The sequence below is a fragment of the Lepidochelys kempii genome, chromosome 9 (genome assembly GCF_965140285.1).
Source record: "Lepidochelys kempii isolate rLepKem1 chromosome 9, rLepKem1.hap1, whole genome shotgun sequence".
NCBI lineage: Eukaryota > Metazoa > Chordata > Testudines > Cheloniidae > Lepidochelys > Lepidochelys kempii.
Genome location: NC_136388.1, coordinates 100847626 through 100861014, shown reverse-complemented (window position 1 = coordinate 100861014; position 13389 = coordinate 100847626). Strand labels below are relative to the sequence as shown.

General features: G+C 45.5%; 1 protein-coding gene across 6 annotated transcripts in view; it reads left to right on the top strand.

Moving 5' to 3' along the window:
- Positions 1-13389, top strand: part of PLS3 (plastin 3) — an 87947-nt gene that overhangs the window by 54469 nt on the left and 20089 nt on the right. For all 6 annotated transcript variants that reach the window (XM_073358572.2, XM_073358567.1, XM_073358569.2 and 3 more), the window contains one exon: positions 1075-1160. In XM_073358572.2, the coding sequence (XP_073214673.1) occupies positions 1094-1160 (67 nt within the window). In that variant the 5' untranslated portion in view covers positions 1075-1093. The remainder of the gene's footprint in view (positions 1-1074; positions 1161-13389) is intronic.

The following is a 13389-nucleotide window of genomic DNA, read 5'->3' as shown; positions in this document are numbered from 1 at the left end:
TGTGTTGGGTGCCCTCCCTGCTCTCACTCCCCCGTGACTCTGCTGTGGGTGGCCGCTGACCCGGGCCGGCCGCAGGTATTGCCTTGCAGCGTAGGCATAGCCTATGCATGCTGTGCCTCGGACTTCCATTGCCTTGCCCCCTTCTTGCGTGCTCCTCCAAAAATGCCTCTGGGGGGCGGGGGTCAGCTGCAGCCCACGGAGAGGCACCGCTCCACTCTGTGCTTCTGAAGTACACCCAGGGCAGAGGAACTGTCACTAGTCTGAACAAACTAAGACTTAGTTTCCATATGCTCTTATGTTAAGCATGGTATAGAGCCCCTTGTCCCTCTGTGTGCTCGCCCCTGTCCCATGCCTTGCAGAACCATGCTGCCAGGAGGCCTGTGTCAGTGAAAATTAGCCCCGTTCCTCCTCAGGATGCTGGCTGCTAAAGACAATTGATGCTTTTCAAACCGGTTTTACAAAGTAAAAATGGCCTCTTTATGGAAGCAGTTTTTGTTTGTGCCATTTTGGGTTTTTTGCCTTGTCTGGGGACTTTTTTCCAAATATTTTTGAATCTCTTATTTTGCCAAACACCAGGTTTTGGGTAAATGAAAAATTTTGAGAGCAATTTAATAATCTGCTTAATTGTTTACGTAAACGTGGAAGAAAATAATATTTTGAAATTGTACTGGGGGCGGGGAGGAACGTAGGTGGTTCTAGTTTCAGGTGATTTGAGATTTTTCATGCAACTAGCTTTCCATTTTTCAAGCAGCTCTGACTATGGCACACACCTGTGACAGATGCTTTAATGGAACATGAAGAGCAGTTGCAGTGTGGGCTGCCACTATTAAAACGAACACACAGATGGATAAATATTAACAAGGCTGGCAGGGCTGGGCATCCCTTTCCATCTGTGCTCAACAGCTGTTTATTTTGCCGCCTAGAGAAATTCAACTACAAGACCTACTGAGATAAGTTTTTGGAAGAATAGCCCTTGCCTTTAGCTGCATGCAGAGTCTTTTGTAGCATAACTGCGGAATCAAATGCACGTGAACAAAACAACTTTGTTTCATGAACTCTCTTCTTTCCCTGCAGGTACTTACTAAGTTCTGAGATGGCCAGCACCACGCAGATCTCCAAAGATGAGCTGGAAGAACTGAGAGAGGCCTTTGCCAAAGTTGGTAAGTAGCTCTTCCTGCTTTCAGTGTAACAAGCAGCTTATAGAGATGAGATCCTACCACCTCGCTCGCATCTGCACACTCAGGGCCACCAACACAGACTGACGGGTTCGTTCTCTCTCTGCCAACAGCAACACCAGGAAAGTGGCAGGTGGGCTTTTGGTGCCATTTTAGTGCCTTGCAATTTTAGTGCCCCTTCACGTGAACCATTTAACAGCACCCACCATGGTGTTGTGGGCAAGCTGGTGGAATACATGCAATGCCTGTTCCTTGGGCAGTCCTGTCTTAGTCAGCAGATGCCGGACTGCCCCAGATCCCTTATTGGCCAGGTTCTTCGTTATCTCTTGACAAGGGTGGAAGTGGAATTCTCCAAACAAACAACATTATTTTAGGCGCTTGGCGTGGGTGATGTCTTAGCATTTGAAGGCCTGCCGCGTGCTGTAACCAGCTTCAGAGAAAAACCCTCAAGCACAGCTCTGAACCTTCTGGACTGGGTAAAACATGGGGGCATAACAAAACTGGCAAGAGGTCTCCCTTGTAGGCACCGGGGGTAGTTTCATCTGGGATCCTTCAACACCTGCCAGGAGGCTTTGCTATCCGAGCAGGGTCCAGCACGACCTGCCTGTTCCAGGATAAGTGACCCTGCAAAACTGCATCTCCTGATGGGAAGTGTGAGCATGCTTCCATTCCGGCATCTTTGCTCCTTCTCCCTTGCTCATGCTCACTTCAACCTTACTAGAAGTTGGGCACAACCCGGTGAACGTCCATGCTAACTTTCTGTCCTAAGGGGACAAGTGAGCCGTTGAGTGAGACGTGACATTTTAGAAAGCAGGTTCCCATGGCCTTTGGGATTAGAGTTGGCAGGAAAGCCACAGCACTGAGGATCTAGTCACAGCTCTTAGAGCATGAATCGGCTGAGTGGGGACACCAAACTTGTGGCTATGGGAAGACCAATTCTTTGGTTAGAAAGGTACTGTCATATTCGCAAAAAGAAAAGGAGGACTTGTGGCACCTTAGAGACTAACCAATTTATTTGAGCATGAGCTTTCGTGAGCTACAGCTCACTTCATCAGATGTTTACCGTGGAAACTGCAGCAGACTTTATATACACACAGAAATCATGAAACAATACCTCCTCCCACCCCACTGTCCTGCTGGTAATAGCTTATCTAAAGTGATCAACAGGTGGGCCATTTCCAGCACAAATCCAGGTTTTCTCACCCTCCACCCCCCCACACAAATTCACTCTCCTGCTGTCATATTGTGACTCTGGTGTGAGTATGCTGCTGCCCTCTGTTGGATGGATTTAGGCCTGCTAATGCACCTTTTTTAGGGGCCAGGGTAGTCCACAAAGATCTAGTGCTAAGTGACAATGAATTGCGAAGGTGAGGAGGTCTGAGTCCATCTACTTTTTAATTGAGTTTCCCCTGGGAGGTAAGCAGCGTTCAGTCAACGAGGAAGTCCCTGTTTTACACATGCTTCAGGCTTATTTCAAAGTAGGCAGGGATCAAATTCTTCTCCTTCTATGAAGACCGGCCTAGTGTTTCACTTCCAGTGGTGTTCCTATAAGCTTTCTCTGTTAGCTCATGTTTAAGATCAGTCAGTATGAAATCTCTCTGCTGTATGAACATGGTGAGACTTTGGTCTAAGGCATTTTATTTACTGATAGAGGATTCATTTAAAGCAAAATGACTTAAATAACTGATTTTAAACTTTTTTTTTTTTGCATTTGTACTTCTTAGCTCTTTTACTAAAAGAGAGGGTTTAATGGGTTACCACCTGAGAATCAACACATTGGTTTGCAACTACACAGAACTTTTACACTGAATTTGGAACTCTTTTCCTAACCAGAAGGATACACATCTATAAACATTTAGCTAGCTAATTATGTAAGTTAGCCACCTGAATAATATGTTAACTTATATTTTTGTGTTAGAAAATGGTGAATGATGCATTTATTTTACAAGATAAATTTTTTTGTGCATGATCTGTTTCAGACTGCACTTGGATGGAAATTGGAATTCAATTAAAAATGCAGAAAACCAAAATTTATTAAAACAAAACTACCTTAAATGTGCAGGATCTGTAAGAAACAAGTACAGTTTTCAAAAGATGCATTTGAATTTAAAACTGATTTACTTAAACAATGAATTTAATTAATTGAACTGATGGATTCTGGTTGTGTCATTTTTGTGGTTTTTTTGGGGATTTGTTGGTCTCATCCGCTCATACCTCCATTTTCCCTCTTCCAGTCTCTGAATAAAACAAGATTTCCTGCTTTTTCAACACCCAATTGATTCCTCTGCTTTAAATGAAGTAGTCACTGAATTGAGCTAGTTCAATAAACGGAAAATGCGCTTCTCTGAACCTTCAGAAGAGACTGCAGCTGTCAAAAGCTGGCTGAGCTCTTCAGCCATCTTTGGTTCGAGGTGCTTAGTCAGTGACTTCCACTAGTTCAGGGCTTTGACTTTGGCAGCCACATGTACTGCTTAATATTTTTATTTCATGGAAATGATTTTAATAATTTTAGTTTAGTTTCGGCATTAACCTAGGTTGTCATAATTTCAAATTTCATTTTAAATGTTTTAAAAAGTAAAATGTATTTAATTGTAAATAAAAAATATTTTTTGGGCTTTAAAAAAATACCAATTGGTTTTTGTTTTGTTTTGTTTTTAACCCCACTCTATTCACTGATCATTTCTATAAGAACGAGCTGTGGGGGAAGGGAAATTTAAGAGAACAAACCCAAAGTCTTTCAGGTATGTGATGCAGAGATCTCTTCTGTTTTATTTCATCACATACTGTGTGCCATGAGTGAGTTTTACTTTGACCGACCAGGAGGCAGAGGCTCGAACAAATTCAAAATGTAGACATACCCTAAAGACCGAGCCAGGCAACAAGGAGCGTTACGTACATAATGGCTTTTGTCGTGAGCTCGCTGCTCTTTGGCACATTCCGAAAAGTTTGAGTTCTGGTCTGCAGAAATTAAAATGGCTATTTTGGACAGTGAATTTGTGCATTTTCCCATCTGGTTCTTTTAGCCCTACCCCCAGATATGCTCCAGGTAGTGGGGCAAAAGGACTAATTGTTGCTGAGTGAATTTCCAAGGATACATGTCCTTACCACTTTGGGCGTAAATCTCTGCCAAGTGATTGCACCAGGAGGTCCATGCATTGTGTGCCAAAGGCTCATGAGTTATGTGATCTCAGATCAGCCCCTAACAAGAGTCCCCACTAGAATGGGAGGATCACTACACTGACTCCCTACACAGTAAAGCAGTCTCTTTTGTGACCAGTGTGTAAGAGCTTGTCTACACTACTGCGCAGGGTTGATCTAAGATACGCAACGATCGCTGTCAAAAACAGTTTTATTCTGGGAGAATCCAGGTCACTGGTAATTCTGGAGATAGCCTCTCTTTAATTAAAAATGACTTATAAACCTTTGAAACATCATTGCTATCTTCAGGCAGTTACAACAAGGGTGACTTAGGAGTCCTTGTCCCTCAGTAGATTCCTTTGATTCCTTCTTGTCTCTCTTGTAACCATCTTGTCTGCATAAAACACAGGGCAGTCTGGTTCAACAATGGAAATGCCTGAAGCTATCTGAAATGTTTTGAATGTCACGGGGTTTTTTTGCCTCAGGATTTATGACTTGTTTTCTGGGAATCTTTCTTCAGTTTCTTTTACAAATGTGAAAATATGTAACTCTCTTTCCAAAGAGATCCTCCTCTCACCATGGAGAGTCCAGTTACGATCCTTGGACATGAGTGCAAATGTAGCAAAATTGAGCTCTTGGGGTTTTTAGAAAGTGTGTGTGTGGATGGGGAGAGGAGGAATTCCATGGAATGACTGATAAGTAAGTCACTCTGGAGTTTTGATACTTGACTTTATGAGCATCCTGCCAATGAAGCGAAACTACACTCTGTGTCAGAACCACTTTGATTATAGCATCTAGCAAATCGCTGTTCCATTTCAGTGGACTTCCATTTATAGTGCTGGTGACACTAGCCGCAGATGGGCTCACCTGGGCTGAGGTATGGTTGTGATAGCCTTATGTTCTTAAGAGCTCCTGGGTGCAGTATTGAACAAATGTAACATCTGGCACTTGTCACTTTTCCAACCTCCCTCTCTTGCTACGTTGGTAACTCGTAGCAGCTTCTTGTGTGCTAGGCTGTGAACACCGGGCATGTTTTCATGAGTAGCTAGCTTAACTTTCCAAACCAGCAGCTTTCAGTGCTCCTTTCCGAGGCAGAAGGAGCATTGATGGTCACCCCTGTTCTCAGTCACTGTTTGTTTGTCTTAAGCCTGGTCTACCCTCAAAAATTAGGTCAGCCTAATTACGTCGCTCCAGGGTTTGAAAAATCCACACCCCTAGCAGCCTAGTTAAGCTGACCTAAGTCTCTGTGTAGACAGCACTAGGTCGAGGGAAAAATTCTTCTGTCGACCCAGCTACCGCTTTTCATGGAGGTGGATCACCTATGCCAACGGGAAAATCCCTCCTGTCAGCATAGGTAGTGTCTACACTGAGGCGCGACAGCGGAGCAGCTGTTCCGCTGTAGCGTTTTAGGTGTAGACAATCCCTTAGCTTCAGTTCTGCTGGTTAGTGTCCGAGATCTCTCCTTGCCATTAAGAAATTCAGGAAGGAGATCACCTGTGAAAGGTTCTCTAAGAACTGGGCAGGGGGTAGTAATCTGGTTGCTCTGGTTCACTGTCTTCATCCAGATTTAAAAGGACTCACACCCTGGCCAGCTTCACTGTGCAGAACTGGTCCTGCCATCTCCTTTCTCTTCAGACCTGCCAGCGTCTGAGGGATGCGTGCGTGCCATCGGCAAAGCCAGCGTGGCGGGTGTGCTCCACCTCTGACTCTGCCACGCGATGGAGGGGAAAGGCAGCAGGCAGAGGAGAGCTGGGGTTTGTTTGGAATGTGAGAACAAAATGGAGGTTTCGGCTGCGTGGACAAACAGCCCTACAAAACCAGGGACTGTCGTTGCGGGAGGAGTGGGAGGACAGAAGCAAATGGCAGCTTTGAAGGGACCAGTGGCTGAAAGTGCAACCTTTAAAATGGCCCCTTTATTGATGTGCTTGTAATGCAATAGCTTATGGCAGTAACTTGATTTGGGCTGCTGAAATGTTGTGCCCTGACTGGCTGTGTCCAGATTTTGAGTGATGCATAGTGCTTGGGGCTTGCTCCAAATCTCAAATAAGGGCAGTCTCGTAATGTTGGGTTCTTTATTGGTCTGTACTTGGATGTGAGCAGCATTTCCCCCCTAGGAGACAGGTACAGAACAAAATCTGTTCAACTTCTTCTCTCCCGATTTTGTGTACTTCTGTAGGTGATGGCCCTCCTGCTTGGAAACACCAAGGATTTAATATTTGTAATTTACTTCAACATTTTTTGCTTGCTTCGGCAAGGCAATAAAAAAATGCTCCAGAAAGTATATTAAAGCAAATATAAAGAGGATTTGTGATGCTGAAGGAGTTTGTCACGCCAAGAGCACATATCCTTAAAAGGAAATGTGTGGTTTACTTTCCCCTCTTGCATCCTGTTATTTAAGCTATTTTAAGTTTTTTGTCTGGAGGAAGCTGAGCCAGAGCTGAAGTGGCTTTGATTTTTTCTTTGCTTGTGGTTTTGTTGCCACCTGCATATGGGCAGAGCCTGGTGCCCATATATCATCGCAGTGACCTTTGAGTGGGTCCAGCATGTGGGCGTGGAGACTCCTTCAGCAGAAATAGGAAACTTTGGATGAGCTGTAGTTTCCTTTCCATCAAAGTGTAATGCTCACAGTCTGTAGTTTGCCTGTTAGAACGATTCCATATTTGCTTCCTTGTAGTCCTGGCTCTTCTGATGCCCAAGCGTTGGTTCTGGCACAGGCTTTCTAACTTGGGACCTTCAGCCAGTGAATAACCTTTACTCCGCTAATAATGAGCTGATGTCAAGACAACCTCCCGTCTTAAGTCTGGCCAAATAGTAGAGGGCATCCAGAAATGCAGGAGATTAGCATGCAGTGAATTTGTGGAGATGGTGTACAGTAGCCTACTAGAACTTGCCAGCACACAACAAGGACCCTTGTAAACAAGTCTTGAATCCTATGTGCTGTTGTCATTTTGAAAATCTCTATTGTGCAGTGCCGGAACGAGTGCGGAGTAAGCCTCTGGAAGAGTAAATGTCCTGTGGTTGAGGGACTAGAGCTCTGTCTTTTTATGGGAGTTACTTTCATTGGGTCACCACAAGGACCTGCTGAAATTTGAAAGGAGAAGGTTATGTCTCCAGACCATACAAATTAAGGTTGTGTATGTGTTCGTTCGTTTTCTCTCTCTGTCTCTCTCTCGTTAAGATTGCCAGACTGTATAGCCCGTAGTAATATGCATCTCCATTCTGCTTATCAGTTTCCCTTCCCAAACTCGACAGCCTCTCTTCTGCCCATATCTCCACTCTCTCACTTTTCTCCAGAACAGGCGTTGTGTATTCAGTTGGAGTGCTTGAATCACATTGTAACTAAATGTGAAACTTCACCTGCTACGCAGGAGCTTACAACTTGGTCTGAGCAATGGTGACCATGCCAGTGAGGTACTAGGCCCCTTCCATGAAAAGGTAAATGGTAGACTTACTGCTTTCTGTCACAAAGATGGTCTGTGGCTTTCCCCTGCCTAGTAACGACATAGTAGCTTTCCATAACCGATCTTTAAGGTGTTTCAGAGCCAGGCTGCAGGGTCACTCTCAACTGTTTTTGTAAGTGCTTGGGTGCTTCTCAGTTATTCAGCTAGATGCTATCCGGGCATTCCTGGCTTCCACTCTGACTGCATTAAAACTATTACAATTCTGGGGCAGCGTATCCATCCAACTTTAAAAACCGAAATCCACTGCTCTGTTGCCAAGGAGTTAAGACTGAAAATGCAAAAGCCTCTGTGTATTGTAAACCCTCTGCTGTGCGGCCTGATGTCTTGCAGCCGAGGCAGGAGAAGAACTATTTAAGTTGTAAATCCCAATCGCAAAGCAGCTGGGACACTGATATCCCTATAAAACAAGGTCCAATGGCAACACCGAAATGCAGAGTCTTAAAATATGTTGTTTGTTTCAGGTTTTTGATCAGAGTAGTAAGCAGGAGATCCTGGCATATCTCTGTAAATCACTGTAACTGCAATCCAACCCAACAGAGCTGGGATCAGATTTACATAACACTAACTTAAGCTAAAAAGGGACCGTGGGGGCTTGTTTACACAGTGCGTTAGTCCTCATGAGTGGGGTGCAAATTCTAGTCCCCCCAATGCGGTGTGCACTAACTGGCCCGCGTGGACCCTGCTGGTGTGCGCTAGAAGCTTCCCAGAGTGCGTTAGTGGGTGCTCTTGTTAACCGGCACAAGGGAGCTGTTCGTGCACACCAGCAGGGTCCACGCGGGCCACTTACTGCACAACATGCTGATGCCAGCGAGAGCCTTCCCCCCACGGCCTCCCATCTGCCCGAGCCTTTCTCCGGCAGGTGTAACTGCACATGGCTGTGTGGGCGCAGCATGCTACACGGCTACCCCCGGTGGTGTGTGGTAACGTAGATGTAGCCCGGGTGAGTCTCGACGGCAATGAAACACCCACCACGTCTGTATCGGGTGACTCACGGTCGTGGAGCTCAGGCTGTTGGGGCTGTTTAATTGTGGTGTAGACATTTGGGCCCGGGCTCCGGGGCCCTTCCGCCTCGTGGGGTCTCGGAGCTCGGATTCCAGCCCGAGCCCAGAAAGCTACACTGCAATTTTACTGCCCCACAGACTGAGCTCCCTGAGCCGGAGTCAGCGGAGACAGGCCAGCCGTGGGTATCTAACTGTAGTGTCCAAGCATCTAGCCGTGGTCTGTCTGCTTGCAGGCTAAGGAGGAATTCTTGGTCAATTCATCATCCGTTTTTTACACAAGTGTTCTGAGAACCTGGTTAAGAGAATGTGCCATTAGGTTCCTTTGAAATGACCAGCCGTTCAGGATATGGTTGATGATATAAATAAATTTTTATTTTTTTTCCCCCAATAAGCAAATATTTGATTATTTTGGAATAATTTTTGATCTGCAAGAAATCCCAGAGTAAATGAGGATTTCTTTTTAGTGATAAGCTTAAATGGTGGTATAGTCAGCTGAAATGTCTCTGTTACGGGACTAGCTTAAAGTAGCATTGTGTGTCTGTGATCCTTGCCTTTTGGCTAGAGTTGGTGAGCGTTAGAATAAATCGTTTGCCAAGAGATGGTGAGCCAGACCCTACAACTGAAGTTCTATATTATCTGTCCGCATCAAGTTGCCCTTTTGTTTTTCTTATAAGGCTGTCCCATCATTCCAAAATAAAAGAAGTTTCCAGGTGTCTGTCTGTCTGTCTCTCTCTCTCTCTTTCTCTCTCTCCTCCCCTCCCCTCCCGCGCCCCCCCATGCCTTTCACAAGAGAATGAGCGGCCATTTAGTGAAAATGTCTTCTGTAATAAGGCACTTATGAGGGCAGAGCTTTCCTTTCTGGTAAAACTATTCCTGCCTGTTTTTAAAGGTAAATCTAATCTATTTGAAAGCACCTGATGATAGGATGTGGAAAGCAGTTTGTATAGACCGGATGGGATTTCAAATGAGCAAACCAGGGCTTTAGAAACAAACTAGTTCAAATAATTAGTCTCTCTTGTGGCCTGTCCTTGCTTACGGTATCTCCTCTAATTGTGGAAATGGTGGTTTCTGTTCTGTTCTGCAAGAAATACGGGGGGGGGGAACATTGTGAACCCACAGCTGGTGACATCCCTGGAGTGGTATGTACCTTTAGGGGAGTGGAGGATTTGCTGGACCTCTGACTTAGGCCTGAGCTCCAAATAGTGCCAGCTGGCATTAAAGGCTTTCTCCTCTGTGATGCAGGGTGGGGATCCAAAGCAGCTGGCCAGCACTGAAGGTTGGCTGGCCTCTTTCCTGAGCTCTAGGGTTGAGGACTTTGGAAGTAAAACTTCCTCACTACGTTCCAACTAGCTTCCCATCATGTGAACTCCCATTCGTCACCTGTCCCGGGACACCTCTGGATAAACACAGATGTGCTGTAGGCAAACCTGGGTTGCAAATACTTTTTTAGATACAAGTTTGAGGTGTCAGAAATGGAAAATAAATGAGGAATAGAAATAAAAATCCCAGCTGGCCTTCTGCCTTGGCTAAGGTCTGTATTTAAAGCTTCAAGGAGGCAGCGTTTTGCGTACTTGGCCATTTCCTTTGTAGAAAATGGTTGGCAGTCGTGCCTTGGACAAATGTTAGCTTAAGATTCAGCAAAACTCTGCACAGGTGTCTCTGGGCTTATCTGACTTATTTGGCACGAGTGCAGAAGGTTCTGGTGGGTCATTGTGAACCAAGACTCCAAGACTTAGCACTGATTTGCAGAGGGATTTGGGGTGAAATTGAAGTACCACTTAAGGCCAGAGCTGGCCCTCTACACGGGGGTGAATTGCCTCCTTTATGCATTGGGCATTTTCATTGGTTTCTAGGTAGTGAAAGGATCTGCCTTAAGGAGCTAGTTTGTGCAATGAGACATTTTAATGAAAGAAGCTGTGATTTATCTCCAGGGGAAATAGCTTGCTGATGACATCTGACTGCTGGGCTTAATAAAGCTTGCTTTGTAAGCTTGTATTTTTGGAATAAAGTTCTAAAATTGAAGGCCAGACAGCAGTGTTTTTCACTAAAATTACTCTTTGGTTAAAGCACGTTTTATTTTGTCAGCATTATTTTAAGTGCTGCAGTTGTGAATAGGATTTTAATCTTTTAGTAATTCACTTTGGAATACTTTTGATTGTATTACATTTTAAGGAAGAATTTAGGAGTGACTACAGGGTTGTACTATGGTACCTTGGACACCTGCCATTAAACCATTTGCATTTCATTTTCTGGTGAACTTACTGAAATTCCTTAAAATACCACATGGAACTGGGAAACGGAGCCGGTTGGGGAGGGGTTTCTTTACTAGAACACTTGCTAGGCAAGATTTAATCAGGCTTACAGCGCTGTTGTTAAATAACTATAAAGTCTGCTGCAGTTTCCACGGTAAACATCTGATGAAGTGAGCTGTAGCTCACGAAAGCTCATGCTCAAATAAATTGGTTAGTCTCTAAGGTGCCACAAGTACTCCTTTTCTTTTTGCGAATACAGACTAACACGGCTGTTCCTCTGAAACCTGTCATTTAGATAGTGGATCAGGCTTTTCAGTTATTTTAATGTGCTGTTGGCTTTTCTTTGTTTAAAGGTGGTTGTCTGTGTTAGATCAGTAAAGACTGACCTTGATGATTATTTTTTTGGCTTGGTCTTGGCTGGGGAGGGATAGTTCAGTGGTTTGAGCATTGGCCTGCTAAATCCAGGGTTGTGAGTTCAATCCTTGAGGGGGCCATTTAGGGATCTAGGGCAAAAATTGGGGATTGGTCCCGCTTTGAGCAGCGGGTTGGACTAGATGACCTCCTGAGGTCCCTTCCAACCCTGATCTGAGCAATTCTGTTTGTTGCCACAATCCAGTAGAGTCTACAACAACCTGGCATCTGAATGTGCACCAGTGACAGACGTTGCTTCTGGGGCAGGCTGTTTAAGTTCTGGGCGCTCGTAGGAAGGCAGCTGTGTTGTGAGTAGAACACACGTTTCGTCGAAGCACCGCTCTCTTCCTGGAGAGAGTATGTGGAGTGAAGACTAAGGGTGTGCTTGTTGATCTTAAGGCAGAAGAACTTACGTGTGTGACTCTCACAGATGCATTTGGCTGAGTCCAGCTGAAAATACCTGTGGCTGCCGGAGCTGCTAGGCGTGTAGTCTGTTTTCTGCAGCAGACCAGCTCTCTGGGGGAGACAGTCTTGGCAATACACAGCGGATGTGACTGGTGGCTCTAACTGCAGAGCTGTCAAGGGAAAAGAATTAAAGACGACTGCCCTAATGCCTGTACTGGGGGAGGAGAGGAGGGGAAGAGAGATGTGGGGCAGTTGCTTTGCTCTCAAACAAGAGCAGCTGCTGTATCTAGGAGACTTGCCGGTCTGTGCCGTTTTCTCTGGGACCAAGGCCCTTTGTTGTTTCAGAGAGTGCTTGTGGATGTTAAATGACTTTTTTTGCTCCTGAGGAGGCCGGTGGACAGCACCGGAGAGGGAAGTCCTTCCTTCCAACTCCTAATTCCACATGGGCAGCAGCTCAGCTTCTATACCCTGCCTTGCCCCTGGGCCTGGTCTAAGTGCTATCCAGGGGGTCACTGGTGAAGTGGCCCCCACCCCTAGGAACTGGATTAACCCCTCTCCCCCCGCACCTTGCATTGATGTAGGGCACAGTCTGTTAATGACGCAGGGCCGCTGTTGGCCTTTGCGGTTGAGCCTGCGAAGGCTCTGTACACACCGAACTGTGAGGTCGTCAGCCTTCAGGGGGTTGGTTTTATTAATACCTGGTAAGAGTCCTCCCAAGAGAAGCCGTGCCCAACGAGGAAGAATGGCGCGTGAGTCGGGAGGTAGCGCTCGTTGGTCTGCCAGTGAACCAGCACTCCTCAGGCTGGTGGTGGAGGAGCAGTCTTCCAGATGAGACCCGTAGGGGGCGCTAGACCCAGCACCTTCGGTAATTGGTAATGCAACGCCTCGTATGCCTGTACATCGGTGGCAGGGAAAACATTTGCTACATGGCATTGTGTGATGATAAAATACGCGGGATCCATTTGTATGAAAGGCAGTAGATAAACTGAAAGTCTTGTCCCTTGTCCCAGTCTCTTCCTTACCCAAGGAGGTGTTTACTTTAGCCTATTTCTGAGTATCCAGTGGCGCTGTAACTTGATAGCTGATTATCAAACCAAATGTCATTGCATAGCGCTCTTTGGCAGCTCACAGTAGATGGCAATGTTACTGAAGTGATTTAATCAGTTCTGTATTTGATTTTTTTTAAACCTGTTTAGATTCTGAAAGCATGGAACCTACACCAGTAATTTAAATTAGAGGGAGGTGTTTAGGATGTACGTTCTTATTCAGAAAATATATTAAAATGGGTTTTATACAAGCCGGGGGCACTGGTACTACAAAGACTTTTATGCAATGCAAAACCTTGTGCATGGTGAGCAATCCCATTCAGATCAAGTCTGAAGGCAGCTGGCTTACGTGCACCATGTAAAGTCAAGCCCGCTAGTCCGTGCAGGATCGGCGCCTCGCTGCTGGTGCTTGCCTGCTAAATTTAAAGTCCATGCATTGAATGCAGGACCTCCAAGTCCCAGGTCTGACCCTTGTCATGCACGGAATGAGACGTCTCACA